The sequence below is a fragment of the Hylobates moloch genome, unplaced genomic scaffold (assembly GCF_009828535.3).
Source record: "Hylobates moloch isolate HMO894 unplaced genomic scaffold, HMol_V3 SCAFFOLD_8, whole genome shotgun sequence".
Lineage (NCBI taxonomy): Eukaryota > Metazoa > Chordata > Mammalia > Primates > Hylobatidae > Hylobates > Hylobates moloch.
The window spans coordinates 73,396,416-73,411,602 of NW_026652283.1; the positions used below are offsets into that span (position 1 = coordinate 73,396,416).

A 15,187-nucleotide genomic window follows, 5' to 3' on the forward strand; every position below is an offset into this window, starting at 1 on the left:
GTTTTGCTATGACATGTAAAGACCACTTTGGGACTTACATTATTAGCATGACTTTGAGACTTGATACATGCATTTACTGACCACATCATTTGGTCACATTTGATTCTACAGCAATTAGATCCTACTCGTTCTGTAAGCTGGCCAACTTTAATTTCCTGACCAGAGCTGACTATTGTTACCTTAGTAAGATTATATTTACCCTTTCTGTCTACTACACACTTTATTGCTATGTATAGAATCAGTGTGTTCAAATTGAAGACATTGCTAGTAGAAATTTCAATGTTTTACTCACTCACATTCTTTCTCTTTCAGTCTAGTTTAATTGACCTCAAAGAACATGCATCTTCATTAGCCTCTGCAGGGCTGAAAAGGGATTCCAAATTAAAATCTCTAGAAATAGCCATCGAACAAAAGAAAGAGGAATGTAGCAAATTGGAAGCACAGTTAAAAAAGGTAAGTGAAGTCTAAGAAAAAAAATCATGCCCATTTAAAAACGAATTTATAAAATGGAACAGGAAGAGACATTTTTAAAAAGAAACAAACCTCTTATCTGCTGCTGTCTGCTGATAAAAGAATTAATTAAATACTCTTAACTTTATTGCTAAGAAGTCTATCAAATCTGTCTGTAAACCTGAAAAATTATCTTAGGTTTCCTGTTTAAGAAAAACTTGAAAAATAGGTGAAAATAGTAGCAGAAGTTAAAAATACTATAAAAACCAGCCATTACTCTCTGGGCAAATCTCAACTATCAACAAAGAAAAATAGAAATGTTTTCAACAAATCACAGAATCCAGAAGCCACATTAGATGTTAATAAACTTTTGCTACTTTCAGATGTAGGTCATTTTTTTGTATTAGAACTTTGCAAAAAGCTTTTCTGACATTTTTAAATTTCTAGAAGTTCACCAAAATTGTCAAGTCCCATCTCTGTAGAATGACTATTTATATTTGAACAAAATGGCCTTACTGTCTAAGAAAGCTTGTTGTAGATAGAAGGCTTTGGAAAAGAGATAGGATATTTACATGGCGGCATTAACATGTTTTCTCTGACCCAGACATTTTTGTGGAGTGCATTTCCAGTCATGCATTGTTACTTTGACTTTTTCCCTGTGTTGTTTGGTATGTCTGCACTCATTGTTCACATAAAACTCATAACATTATGAGTTTAAGCATTTTGTTTCCCTTTGACAACTCATAAACTTATTCAAAAGAGATGATAAGAATCTAAACAATCAAACAAAGCATATAATACAATTTGACTATGTATAATTCATAGCACATACTGGGATGGGGATTTATTGGCTAAAGTTATGAAAAATATGACATGGATGGTCAAGGATGTGAAGGAATCACATATCTGAAGGAATTACTCTAGATATCTTAAAATTTAATATACTATTTTGTATGATGCAATATATAACTGAAATGTTACTATATGGTATTCACTTTACAGGGATTTTTAGGAAATTGTCATGAGAAATTTCACACTAAGAAAGTCTACTTGCTAATACAGAAAAAGATAAATACACATATCAAATCCTTTAATAACAAAACAGCAAGAAAATCTCTATATTGCAAAATATATTTCCCAATCCACTCATCATCTCACTTATTTCAAGCAATATTTAGTTAGGCAGAAATCTTGAACAATAAATAAAAGAATTTAAGTTGCCCATTTGAGGGTGTTTAAATGGAGATTGACTTGGCTATGATGTATTGGGTATATGACATACATTCCTGATCTATATAAATGTGCTCTACAAAATGTTATCTATGATATGCATATTAAGGGATGAACTTATGAAAAATATTTTTTATTTAATAAAAGTTTTGTGATCCTAAGGCAGGCTCTAAGCTAGCTTTGTGAAAGAGAGAAATTCATTGGCTCCTTATGACCATTCCCTGCACTATTTTGCCTTAGTCACAGTGTGCTGAGTCGAGAAGAAAGACGGCCTCAAATAGACCTGGGCATGAAAGATGTCCTCCACCTACTCTGATGAGCCATTGTTATGGAGATCAGGGGGCTCCATTTATTGTTTCTATAGGTACATGCTTGACACCCTCCTTTTTAGTGTGAATCATCTATGGGAATTTGAAATCCACTAGTAATTAAAAGGAAGAGATTCACATATTGATGCTTATACTTTCCATGTAATGACTTGACTAGTTTGATAAATCAACATTTATGCAGTTCAGTATAGTTTCTTTCAACATAGCTGTGGTTTGCCCCTGAGATCACTCAGAGTGTGTGGTTTCCTTTGACTCGCAGGTAGACACCACACACTGAAATTCACAGACCAAATCCTGTAAACATTGTAGCATTATTCTTGACAGCATTTTAACATTCTACCAAGTCACTAGAATTAAAGTAACAAATATGGTTGTCTTGCTGTAAAGGACCTATTTCATTTATGAAAAGATAATTATTTCTAAGTATATACATAATCTTTGCTTACACTATCTCCTAAATGCATAGTGCAGTAAGTTTAAATAGGGTAATTATAATTTAAATATATTTATGTCTAACCTGCAAATGCTATTTTGTTATTTTTGGCTGTCTAGCATTAACTAAATTCAAAAGTTTAAAATATTTTTTCAGTAGTCTTTAATTTCTGCTAATAAATAGTTCCGTAAAAACCTCAAATACCCATCACCTTAAAAAAATTGAGATCTACATGAAATATTTGAAAATATAAGCCAACAGTATATGAATATACATATAAACACATCATTTACTCATGGAAAAATAAGCAGCTATAAAAGCTTAAGTGTGTCTGGGCCTCTTTTTAAATAAAAGAGTACGTGACTTGTGAATTAAATATAAAAGTTTACTAAATGAAAGCTGAAAACATAATCGTTTTATTATGTCATAAATACACCAAAAATTCCCAATGGAATTTTGCTCAAGGTTTGTGAGCGTCCAGGTATTTTTCCTATAAAATCTACACAACATTGTAGATGTGTGTCGTTGAACAGAAACCTTGTCTGCCAGTGGCAATGAAATCCAAATGGTGATTTAAACTTATTTTTGTCTTGTAAACAATGCTTGACATTGGAAAGGGAGTTTTTACATAAAAGTTTGTGGAGAACATTCAGACACATGATTACTTTAACCCTTTATTATACTGTGTTAATTTAAGATGCCTTCAATACTTTGTGATGACAAATGGTTGTAGGCAGAAAAGGAACTCCCTTATACATTCCATCCCACTACTTATAAATGTTCATGTATGAGGAAATTTTTACTGATATTAGTGAGGCTGATAAAATGGTACTAACCAAATAATGCATAATTGCAAATTATGAGTGTGCTTTGTAATTAAGTGCATTCATCAATCTTAGACACCCAAGAGTTGAGAAGAGGCTGATAATTGACGTATTGATCATTTTGTCTTTCAAAAGAGTATTTGAGCTTCAGAATGGGGGAGTAAATTTACCCTATGTGATTAGAAATCAATTGAGAAGCAATGGCAATTCAAAATGTGATTTATGCTCTTTAGTAATTTTTCAATTAATATTATACCTGAGGAGGGAGTTTCTTTAAACCATGATAACATTGTCATTTACTTCATTCAAGTTGAAGGAAAAAGTAATAGAGGCTCTTAAAAAGTGTGTCTTAGCTTAAAGCAAAGTAATAGTTTCTACAATGTTTCACCTTCTACACCTTGACATTGAGCCCCAGATAAATAGTGCAGGTATTTAGAAAATATAACGTGAGAGTGCTGTTTAAAATAATATTCAGCACACTGAAATCCACAAAAATTTAAATCTTCAACATAAAATAGACAAGAAAACATTACAGATTCTAAAGCACTTGGAACATAATAGAATATCTTTGAAAATTATATTTTCTATTAATCCGGAGACAACAGTAGAAACTGGTAATAGGCAATGGATAATACTGTATTTTGGTCCTGCTGATTTAATTTTTTTTTCTTTTCCCATTTAAGTTAATCCAGTAAAGTCTGACTAATACTTTGCTATTGCTAACCTGCTGTTTGCTAATCTGTATTTTTCTGAAGATAGACCGAATAGAAAATTCAGGCTTGTGTTAATATAAAAGAAGAGCTATAAATTCAATGATAAGATTTAATTAATCTTTTATTATTACCATCTTTGAAGTTCAGGTAATAAATTGCAGACTTCTTCTGATTCATTGCTGGAGGCCAGCACTTCATGTATCATCAAAAGTGGACAGCTTTCTTTATTTCATGGGTTATTTAACTTGAGAAAGGGAAAGTAACACAAACCTTAAATTTCTTATTCCAGCTATTCTTTTTTAGGAGCCAAAGTCAACATTTGTATTTCCCTAGAGCATCTCACTTTCACTGTGGAATGTTTAGAAACTGAAATTTCTTCTTTTTTAACGACCAACTCGTCTGTGCGAATGCACTGGATTTGTTGAGCTAATGCTGTTTTTCTGGATCTTTCCTTCTTTCCCTGTCTGTGCCTCAATGCCTCCCCAACTTTGCAATGTAGCAAGCTGAGCAGTTGTTCAATCAGATGTACAACCCAGTAAGTCATTTCTGAAAGTTCCCGCTGTAACATATCAAAGCATGAGGATCCATTGATCACCAGTCACGGTGTGCCATACTGGGGAGGTTTCAAAAATATATATGAGTTTCTTCCCCTTTCCGTTCTGTCAAAAGAAATGATCTGTGCTGAGGCCACTGCCATTTCTTTTGAATGTGAAATTTAAAAATTAATAACTCAAGAAAATATTGCCAACTCTGATATTACCCCCTTCTTAACTTCAGCCCAAAGACTATAGAAAAACGAAAGTCAGCTGAAGATCTAGGCTTATGGAAGTCTTCCTTAAATCCTTCAAACACAAGCATATCTAGGCCGAAAGGGATAACAACATTTGTAAAATAGCAAAGAATTCAATGTCTGTTTTATTCAAGTGACAGAAGTTAAAACAGGTTTAGATTTAAAAATAGGGTTATGCTCTTTGAGATTGGTAAATACCTGACATTACTGTGGATTTTTTAACAGTTAAAAGCATGCCATTTGGCTGAGGACAAACCATAATATAGTCTCCTAATAACAGATAGTAACAATTCTGATTATAGCTTAATAGAGTACAAAACAACAAGGTAACTAGAAAAAATATTTGTAGAATGAGCCAGGTGCCACCACGAATTTTTTTTATCATAGTGACATGTGTGCATTTATTAATATATGAAGCAGTTTGTTTTTTTAACTTATTAAAGAAAAAAAGCTTTTTTGTTCAGTGAACTTAAGTGGCTTACTGGGAAAATATTTCATAAAGGTGGCTAGAGTTTATCATTTGGCAGATGTGATCTGTGCTATCATGCATTCTAATCACCTCCTATATGTATAAATCCCCTTATGGAGAGAATGAATAGCGTGGATAAAGGAAACAATTCCACCCACAACTTTTTATTTGTTAAGCCACTGCTTCAGGATACATACAGCTTGATCTGCAAGATGTTCAGGTGTACTTAGTTAGATTCAGCCTCCACCCTCCATTCTTTACAACACATTTTATTTTTGCAAACAGAATTCCTAAAACCCTGCTGGAGTATCTTTGTTAACCTCTTTTTCAAAATGTGGATTTTAGCAGAGAAGCAAAAAATAATCAGTTCAAGTTTCTTTTCCCTTAACATTTGAATAGAAGTGCTAATAAGCAGGCTCAAGACAGTGGAGATGTGAAGAAAGACAAGACTGGAATATCTTCAAGCTCGAAAACTCACCCTGGGAAAAATGAGTGTTTAAAAAAAGTTGTTTAAAAAATAAGCGAAATAATTCCACTGCAGTTATTTCATACTTACTAGTTAGGAACAGGAAGAAAACCAAAGAATGTCATGTTTTGGGTATGTGCATGACAGATGGGGAGAGCCTTGTTCCTGCAGCAGCAAAAATATACCAGGACCATGCTAGGAGTTCACTCTCCCTGTCAGGATAGGTAGGACCAAAGAAATAACTCTCAGTTAGCTTTTAGACCATTTCTAGAAATATCAGTGACATGGCATCATCAACTTTTACTTCACTTCACCCCAGTGGTGCATCTCTAATATGCCAGCGTGAACTTTTCAGTCTTTTCAGTGACTAATTCAAAAGTCATTGACTGACTTTTCTCCTCAAGTTAATTAAACTAACCCATTGGTTTGGCATCCCGGGAATATAGCCAAACTCTCATTATTTTAACTCCCCCTGTCTCAGAGTCCAATTCTTTTTTGGACTGATAGGGATGCAGCATGATGGATTTTCTACCCTTAATTGTCTTTGAAAAATGACTATGTTTTTCTTAGTTATAAAAATAATACATGGTCACAGTAGAGAATTTGCAACCATATGGAAGGCTATAGAGGAAAATTAAAAAATAACAGGACATCTCATGGCACAGAGATAATTGCTGGAACATTTGGATTGTTCCCCACCTAGACATCTTTTTGGTGTTGCTGTTCTTTTTCTCTCTTTTTCTTTTCTTCTTTCCTCTCTCCTCTTGCCTTCTCCTTCCCTTTATTCCTTCTTTCCTTCTCTCACTCTTGTGTTACTTTTTCTTTTTCTTATCTAACACTCTACTTCAAAGTGTTTATTTAGGTTTATATTCTATTGTTTTTTACGTTATTAGAATTTTCTCATATAATGACCTATTCCTCCAAAATACTATTTTAATGATTGTATACTATTCTACTCTATTTGCTTATTCCTGTAATGTTGGTAATTTCTTCCCCCAACACCATGTTTTTTTTTTTTTTTTAAAACTCAAGACGAGGTCTCACTCTGTTGCCTAAGACTGGTCTCAAACTCCTGGGCTCAAGGGATCCTCCTGCCTCAGCCTCTGGAGTTGCTGACACTGCAAACATGTGCCACCATGCTTGCCTCCTTCCTGCGCCAGTGATTTGTAAAGATCCCAATAGTTCCTGCTATCTTGAGTTTCCTAGGAATTCCACCAAAGCATGCTTCTTCCAGCACTGATTAAAGATGGCCTTTCTGCCGCACCCTGGCCAACATTGAGAATTGTCATTTTACATAACTGACACATGTTTAGGTGGAATTTGTTTTTCCTTTTTATCTTTTCTTTCTTTAATTACTACTGAAGTTGAGGTTTTTCAGTACATTTATTAGCTTTTTGTATTTTTTCTTATATAAGTAGTTTAAATCAGTTGAACACTTGCTTTTGAGTTTACTGTTTTGTTCATTGGTTTATATGAGTTATTCTGTGTTTTACATAGAATTTTTGCCAGACTTATGACAGTTTTATTTAGCTTAAATTTTTTTTACGTATATAGAGAACAATTTTTAGGTTCTTGACCTGTACTTTTCTTTAGGCTTTCCTCACTGCCTTTATTCTGGAAAGTATTCTCTGATTTCACTTACCTATATTTAAAATGTTTTAATGTTGCTTTTGGTATCAAGTTAAGCCCTTTATCCATCTTTAGTTTATTTTTATTCATGTTGAGAGGTGAGGTTCTAATTATATTTTTCTAAATTATCAACTAATTGTCCAGCACCGTTTATCAAACAATTCTCTCTTTATCCACTGATCTTGATACTATTTTATTGAATATGAAGTTCTCATTTGGGTGAGTGTCTTAGTTTCTAAGCATCTGTTCAGTTTTATTGATGTCTCTAATTTGTTGGGTCAAAATCTTAATTATTGTATCTTTATTATATTTTTAAATATCTAGTAAAACAAATTAGACCTTAATTATTTCTGCTTTTCATTTTGTCTTGTTTTAAGTTTTTAGCCTTTAATTTTCTATCATTCCAAGTAAATTTTAGGATCACTTTGTCAATTAAAGCACAAAATTGTTGATTTTAATTTTAATTATATTTAATCTATAAAATAATTTTAGAATTATTCATATGTTCCCAATATTATTTCTTTCCATTCATAAACCTGATCCAACTTGTATTTATTCCAGTGGCTTTTTACAGTGAAGTTTTAATATTTTCCTGTTACAGACCCATGATATTTCTTCTTAAAGATAGTCTTAAGCACATCTGTATGTATTTAATTTTTAGGTTGCTATTGTAAATGATATACTTATTATTTTATTTTCTAATCAGTTATTGATAGCTAGGAAATTTCTTTTATTCTTGTATGTTTATTTTCCATATGGCCACATAACAAATTTTTGGTGAATTATAGTATAGTTGTTTTTTGTTAAATAGGATAATTTTATAGTCAATTCTATGTCTGACAGTCTACACTACATCAGAGTAAACAAAGATTAAGCTTTTAAGTGCTCCTGCAAGTATTTTTATTTCTAGAGTAGAAAGGAACCTTTTACTTTTTATCTCCTTTTACTTAGTCACTCTATTGCACAAAGTGATATCTAATGACATTTCTTAGGAACCTGAAATTTTGCCTTGATATCATTATTTTTCTTATAACCTTTCTGCAGTTTAACTGTCATTCTACTCCTGGAGTTCTGTCTTATTATTATAACACTGTGCAGGTTATCTTCAGTTGGGTTCTTTTTCTTCCCTTGGTTTTTAATTCTAAACAAATAATATGTGTGTTTCATCAGTCTCAAATACCTTGTTTGCTGTAGCCCTTGTGGTCATTGTATGCAGAGATGGTATCGGGAGTCTTTCAAAACATTTTAATAAATCTTTAGACCTTCTGGGTCCCTCAATTTAGTGCTTCGTATAATAGAATACCCTTGTTGCTAAAAGGCAAATGACTGATTTGGAGGCACTGGGTGCAACCTTGCTGTTGGCCAGGGCACATTTGAGACCCCTCTGATGTTCCCCACACTTGGGGTACCTAGTGCCTCGTAGTTATCCATTTGAAGAAATCCTATCTCTTCTCAACACATATTTAGCAGGGCTCACATTTTACATAAGTGTTTACAAAAAACATAACAAAAGCCAAAAAGCAGGCATTTTTCATTCCAGAGAGATAGAAAAAATCTTGCTAATGTTCAGTGAGGTCTTCCTGTTTTGTAGGTCATTACAGGACAGTATAATCCCAGGAACATAATGGGCTGAATTATAAATGCTTTCACAGTCATTGTTTGGATATAGCAGTTTATTTTTATGATTTTTTAAAGCCTATTTCTGAAAAGCATTCGACTCACTCTTAAACCACTTATCTCCCAGCACAGTGGAAAGTTACAACTATTTAAGAGATAATTCCAGGCATGCACATAGCATGTGTAAACACATGCATACACACAAACACATACCCTATAATTGATCCAAGCTTTCAGTGTCTAGAAAACTCAACTAATATTTGCAATAATACTCAACATTTGAAGCCACATGTTTTGTTTGAGGACATCCAGATAATTACCTCAGTTCTTTACGTTGCTAATTTTAGGAAATCCCATAATTAAAAAGGATTACATTAATAATTACAGTTTTTGTTTGAGGGATCTTTAAAAGTATTAAGCATACAGTTGTTCTTTTGTGTGTATGTGTATGTGTGTGTGAGAAAGAGAGAGAGAAAGAGAAAAAGAAAGATGTAAGAATATTTATTTATATTTATTTATACGTATCCTATTTGTTTCATCTATGAAAAGAATTTTTTTTGGTATGGTTGTTTTAATACGCAAATTTTTGAATATTCTGAATGCAGTTAGCTTGAACTGTGAGTGAATAATTTCCTTTAGAACTAAGATATATAGGGGCTGGGTGTGGTGGCTTGTGCCTGTAATCCCAGCACTTTGGGAGGTCAGGGCTGGAGGATCCCTTGAGCTCAGGATTTGGACACCAGGCTGGGCAACATAGCCAACCCCATCTCTACCAAAAAAAAAAAAAAAAAAAAACAGAACTAAGATGTATGACATTTCAACATACATCATTATTAATTTCCAAATGTATTATTTAGGCTCAGCTGTGATGCCTGGTATTGATTCATTATATTTTAAATGAAATTTAATTTTCTAAATTAGGAATCTAAAGTTTTGCCTTGATGTTGTTATTTTTTTTTATAACCTTTCTGCCACTTAACTATCATTCTACTCCTGGAGTTTTGTCTTATTATTATAACATTGTGCAGGTTATCTTCAGTTGGGTTCTTTTTCTTCCCTTGGTTCTTAATTCTAAACAATAATATGTGTGTTTCATCAGTCTATAATAGAGTTATATCAGTCTATTATAGAGTTATAATATGTTATATATAACATATATATAATATAAATATTATAACTCAATAATCACCTTAAAATTTTCTTTTAAAATGTAGTATTTTGTTTGTAACTTAGAATTATGAGAAGATTGAAATTTCTTTTAGAAGACTGTAGTCAAATATAATTTTTAAAATAGTTTCTATACCCTGTTCTGCTGTTAAGATATGAAAGGAATATTAAAGCGCTGTCAATAGACATTAAACCACCAACATGCCACAATCAAGAATCATATTTCTACACTGCCTAAATTTAGCAAATTATTGCTAAAACCCAGAAACAGCAGGGAAGAAAAGTCATCAAATACATTCATTAACATTCTGCTTTTATTTTATGGTCGTGATTAATTATTTGTTTATTTTGAGGGAAATGATTTTTAATTAAAATTGGTAGGGTTTATTTCAAAGGGAACGTGTTATATAATGTAATAATTGAATGTTCCCTGCCTTGTTTTACAGCAGGTTTCTGGACCAAAGTTAATACTTTCCTTTCTAGGGATCTGGAATGATGAACTGCCATTTTATTGGAAATAATCAATGACCAGTCTTTATAAGATTAAATGTAAATAAACTTGTATGATTTTGATACTTGACAACCCCATAGTTTGGCTTTAGCCGTTTTTGGCTTCTTAACTTTCATTTACATATAGTATTAATCTGAAGTTTTGCCTTATTTCCTGAAGTAGTTATAAATTCTTTCACTAAAATAACTACTAGGTTATTATAACTATAAGTTAATATACTGCTCATCCCAAGCCGTGCTCAGAGTCCTCTTAATGCCTGATCTAGGCTTTCAAAGTCAGTTCACATCAAAACCCAGAGGCTTGCCCACATCAGTGAGGCTCCAGAGTTTGTTTTGATTATTCCCATTTGTGGGGAAATTTCCTTACATATGGAAATACAAGAAACATAATTGGGAGTCCCTCAAAACTTACTGATGTAGTGTGCAATGCAGACATTTCTGAAATGTCCTTTTCCCATTTTTTTGTGTTTCTATAAGATGCTTGAGAGTTGCTCTAAATGTTTTAAGAAATATTTTTGAGCAGAATCAGATACCTGGATTTGCCTTTAAACTGACCTGTTTAATCAGTGGAATTAAATCTCTATATTAATGAAAGAATGCTTATTGATATTCCTTTAGTTTTAATGACGGTGGATGTCCTTGAAAGTGACGATGAGCTTGCTATATTCGTGGTAAATTAGATCTGAAACCATCAAAAGAAAATTCACACCAATTTGTGTTTTTAAGAGGTAAATTCCTGACTAATGAAAACAGGAGGACAAAGTTGATGTTCCTTAGAAGTATAGAATGGGCAAGCCTTCCCAGACCTTGTTGGGGAGCTAATTGCAAACCAACAGATTCTTAAGGAAAAATATTACTGTGCATTTTCAATTTGTGTCTTGAATGCATTAGAATGCCATGGCAGGAATTTACTTTGATCATGATTTATTCAAATCTGCTTTTTTCGCTGTAGTGTCTAAAGTATGTTAGATACAAGTCTGTTACCTACTTTTGATCTCTATCAGGAGCTGCTAGTCCAGATTAAAGAACTCATGTTGTTACTTGAAAAGGCGAGAATATTGCCTTAATGCAAATAAAGTGCTTATTTCATTCCATTTTTGGAGGAAGCTCAGGACTTATAATTTTGAAGGAAGCATTGGCTTTAATAAGCTCAATTTCCTCCACTATTTTATTTAGTATAGAATCACTCATGTCTGTAGATCATGGTAGAACACATTCATGCTGGTTACTAGTTAAAAATTTCAGCCCATCCTCTGAAAAGTTGTGACTCAGGCTGAATAGAGCTGGTTATGTACAATATCTTTTGTAAATTCTTTAGAGGCTTTTGCCTCCAATACCTAAGCTTAGTTGGGGACTCACCAGCCTTCCCAGTCATGTGAAACTCTCTTTCATTGAGTCTTTACATGGACCCTAGTAATCATCCAAGAAGCAGCGGTTTCCCTGTCATCTTTATATGACTTTTTCTTGAAGCTTTCAATTGATTTAAAAACATTTAAATGATATTTTAATAGCCCTCCCAACAATTCTGGCACCAAGATTGAAAGTGGCTTGACATAAGTTCTTTTGCCTGGAAATCAGTAGATATTGATACAGAGATAGAGAGATTTAACTCACAGGTATTCTTGAGGTTGTATATTCATTTTATTTATTTATTTATTTATTGAGATGGAGTATCGCTCTGTCACCAGGCTGGAGTATAGTGGCATGATCTTGGCTCACTGCAACCTCTGTCTCCCAGGTTTAAGCAATTCTCCTGCCTCAGCCTCCTGAATAGCTGGGACTACAAGCACATGCCTCCATGCCCAGCTAATTTTTGTATTTTTAGTAGAGATGGGGTTTTACCATATTGGCCAGGATGGTCTCGATCTCTTGATCTTGTAATCCACCCACCTTGGCCTCCCAAAGTGCTGGGTTTACAGGCATGAGCCACCGCACCCGGCTGAGGTTGTCTATTTATTTTAAAAGTCCCATTAGCACTCGAAGTGTGATCTATTAATAATAGATACCAGGCCAGCCATAAACTTGGCTCTGGTCTTCATTCTAATAACATGACCTAACTTCAGCATCAAATGATGTCAACAGTGGTACTGTCTAGATTCAGGCACTTTTTTTCCTGGGCTTTCTGTGCCTCTAAACATCCCATGAGTCCTTTCACCATACTTACTTACTGGTTTGAAAAGACTATGAATTCATCTGATTTCACCCACTGTTGAAAAGTGGCGTTGAATAATCATCTTTTCTTCATGGAGCTAAAATAAGGAATATGTGTACATACCTATCACTAGCAGACTATGCTGTCTCTGTAAACCTATCAGGGAGGCTTTTTTTTTCTTTTCTTTTTTTTTTTTTTTTTTTTTAGGGAGTATGTAGTATCTTGTCAATGAAAATCAAATAAATCTATTAACTTAGCTGAATAATAAGCTGTATTTCTGGGATGCATATTATGAAATAATAATTATAATAAAAACAAAAGTGAATAATATCTCCCCCCATGTTTGTCATTTTGTAGTTTTCACTGTTTTTAGGCTAATTAATTTGCCTAATCTTATGTAAATATAAGATGCAGGACTGGTTTTAAAATCTTGGTCTTGCAACTAGTAATCCTGTACCCACTTATTAAAAACGGACAATAATAATAACAATAAGAAAAACAACCAAAATAAGCCACAGCAGCTAACTGCTAGCTATTTGTGAACTTTTAAAAATCAGCGTCAGGAAAGGAGTTTTAACTCTCGTAAGAAACAGGCAATCAAAATACATGTATTCATTTGTTTTGAGTGCTTCCAGCTGCTCATTACTCAGTTCATTAATTCTTTTTTAAAAATCTTAATAGCATTGTTTGGATAGTTCAAGAAATGTCATGAAAAGGTTTTTAACTGCTGTGAAAGAATGGTAATACAGTATAAAAGTGAAAGAGAGGTTAACACCAAGTTTTTCTTTAGCAATTTAAAAGCTGTATATTTTAAATGCTTTTCTGTAACAAAAGTAATGATTCATATTATCACAAATAGAAGCAGGTATGTGGAGTAGTTACTTTCTTTTAAAATAGAATTTCTGCTCTACATTTTTAAAGTGGAGATTAGGAAATTTATTCATTACTTAAGCTTAAAATGAAATTATTAGATAAATATACTCCTAAAGGTATATTAGCTCAGGATTCTCGTTCAGATTATTTTAATTGTACTGAAAAAGTTTAATAATCTATTATAATGAAACATAGAGTGCATAGTAAATAAATGAAAATAAATGTTTTCTGAAAAATGTTGGTAAAAGGGAATAAAGCAGTACCTGATCGTGTGCTGAATTGACATATTTTTCTTTTTTTATATAACTGAGTTTATTTCTTAAATAAGGAAATCTTAGGTTTAAGAACATGAAAGCAACTTTTTCCCCTTTATCCTCATGCTTAAATAATATGTTACATGCAAAAATATTATTTCTAAAATGATTATTTTGTCATATGAAATTTATTTTATTTATACTAATTTTTGAATTTTTTTTCTATTATATCATTGCAAAGACTGTCAAACCTTCTAACCGTAGTATTAGTATTAATTTTTCTAACCATGCATGATTCATTCAATCCCACAGTAGCTGTACCTTGCTTGCCTTGTTTTTTCCCGGAAATTTTCAAAAAAGTATATAAAAACGCAATAAATATCTGCTCCATGTAGCAAGACAGCAGAATAACTTAAGTCCTTATAACTTGTTAACATTTGATTATGTCACCCATGGATTTTGGAGATACATACATATATGACTTATCTGAACTTTCTATGTTGAATGTGCACTGTTGTATAAACTACTTGTTTTTTCCCTGCCTGCTCTTTGAAGAAGTCAATTAGGAATAATGGGAAACAAGGGGTAGGCAAAACATTGCAGTGCAGTGTTATTTCTATCTGTCTGGGAATATTTCAGCCAAAAGTTTATTTTGGGAAAAAAAAAAGCTGTAACGCAGTCTCTCACACACAAACCCACAAATACTTTGGCTGCAAATTATTCTGCAATGTTGTTGCTGTGTTGTTGCCTGTGTCTTTTCTTGTGTGTGAAGCTGCCACCCACCCATGCATGTGTTTGCAGATTCTCGTCTGTGTACTTGTTTATGAATTAGCTCATCTTCCTCCTGGTTTAGGTTAAATTTATTTAAGAGAATGAGAATTTATGGGTATAACTGTTAGCTGGAAAGCCCTTCCTCACCTCCAAGCCTCCTTTCAAACTATATTTCCTGCTGAAATTTCTCAGTGGAATGACATGTTCAATTATTAGTCAATCAGTCTCTTATATGTTATCTGGCTTTACATATGCCCTTGGTAGTTCTTGGAAAATAATCCAATATTGTGTTGTTTTGGTGTCTTTGTATTGGAAATGGAAGCATTTTGTATGAATCACCTCCTTAACTGTGAGGAGTTGAATTGTCTTAGGTCTGCGTATCAAATGACCGGGAATAAAGACATCACAGTATCTAACCCTACTTTTTGGTGGAAAGAAAAGCTAAAAATAGCAACATTTAATGGAACAAAATATCAATAATCAAAGAAACGCCCCTGTGAAACTCTAATA

General features: G+C 33.0%; 1 protein-coding gene across 8 annotated transcripts in view; it reads left to right on the forward strand.

The window, feature by feature from the left end:
- Positions 1-15,187, forward strand: part of ERC2 (ELKS/RAB6-interacting/CAST family member 2) — a 901,662-nt gene that overhangs the window by 389,587 nt on the left and 496,888 nt on the right. For 6 of the 8 annotated variants that reach the window (XR_009214386.1, XM_058441964.1, XM_058441965.1 and 3 more), the window contains 2 exons: positions 313-453; positions 4,479-4,514. Coding sequence is in view for 7 of the 8 variants with exons in the window: in XM_058441964.1 (XP_058297947.1) it covers positions 313-453; positions 4,479-4,514 (177 nt within the window). In the remaining variant the exon portion in view is untranslated. The remainder of the gene's footprint in view (positions 1-312; positions 454-4,478; positions 4,515-15,187) is intronic. The other 2 variants (XM_058441966.1, XM_058441967.1) reach the window with 1 other exon arrangement.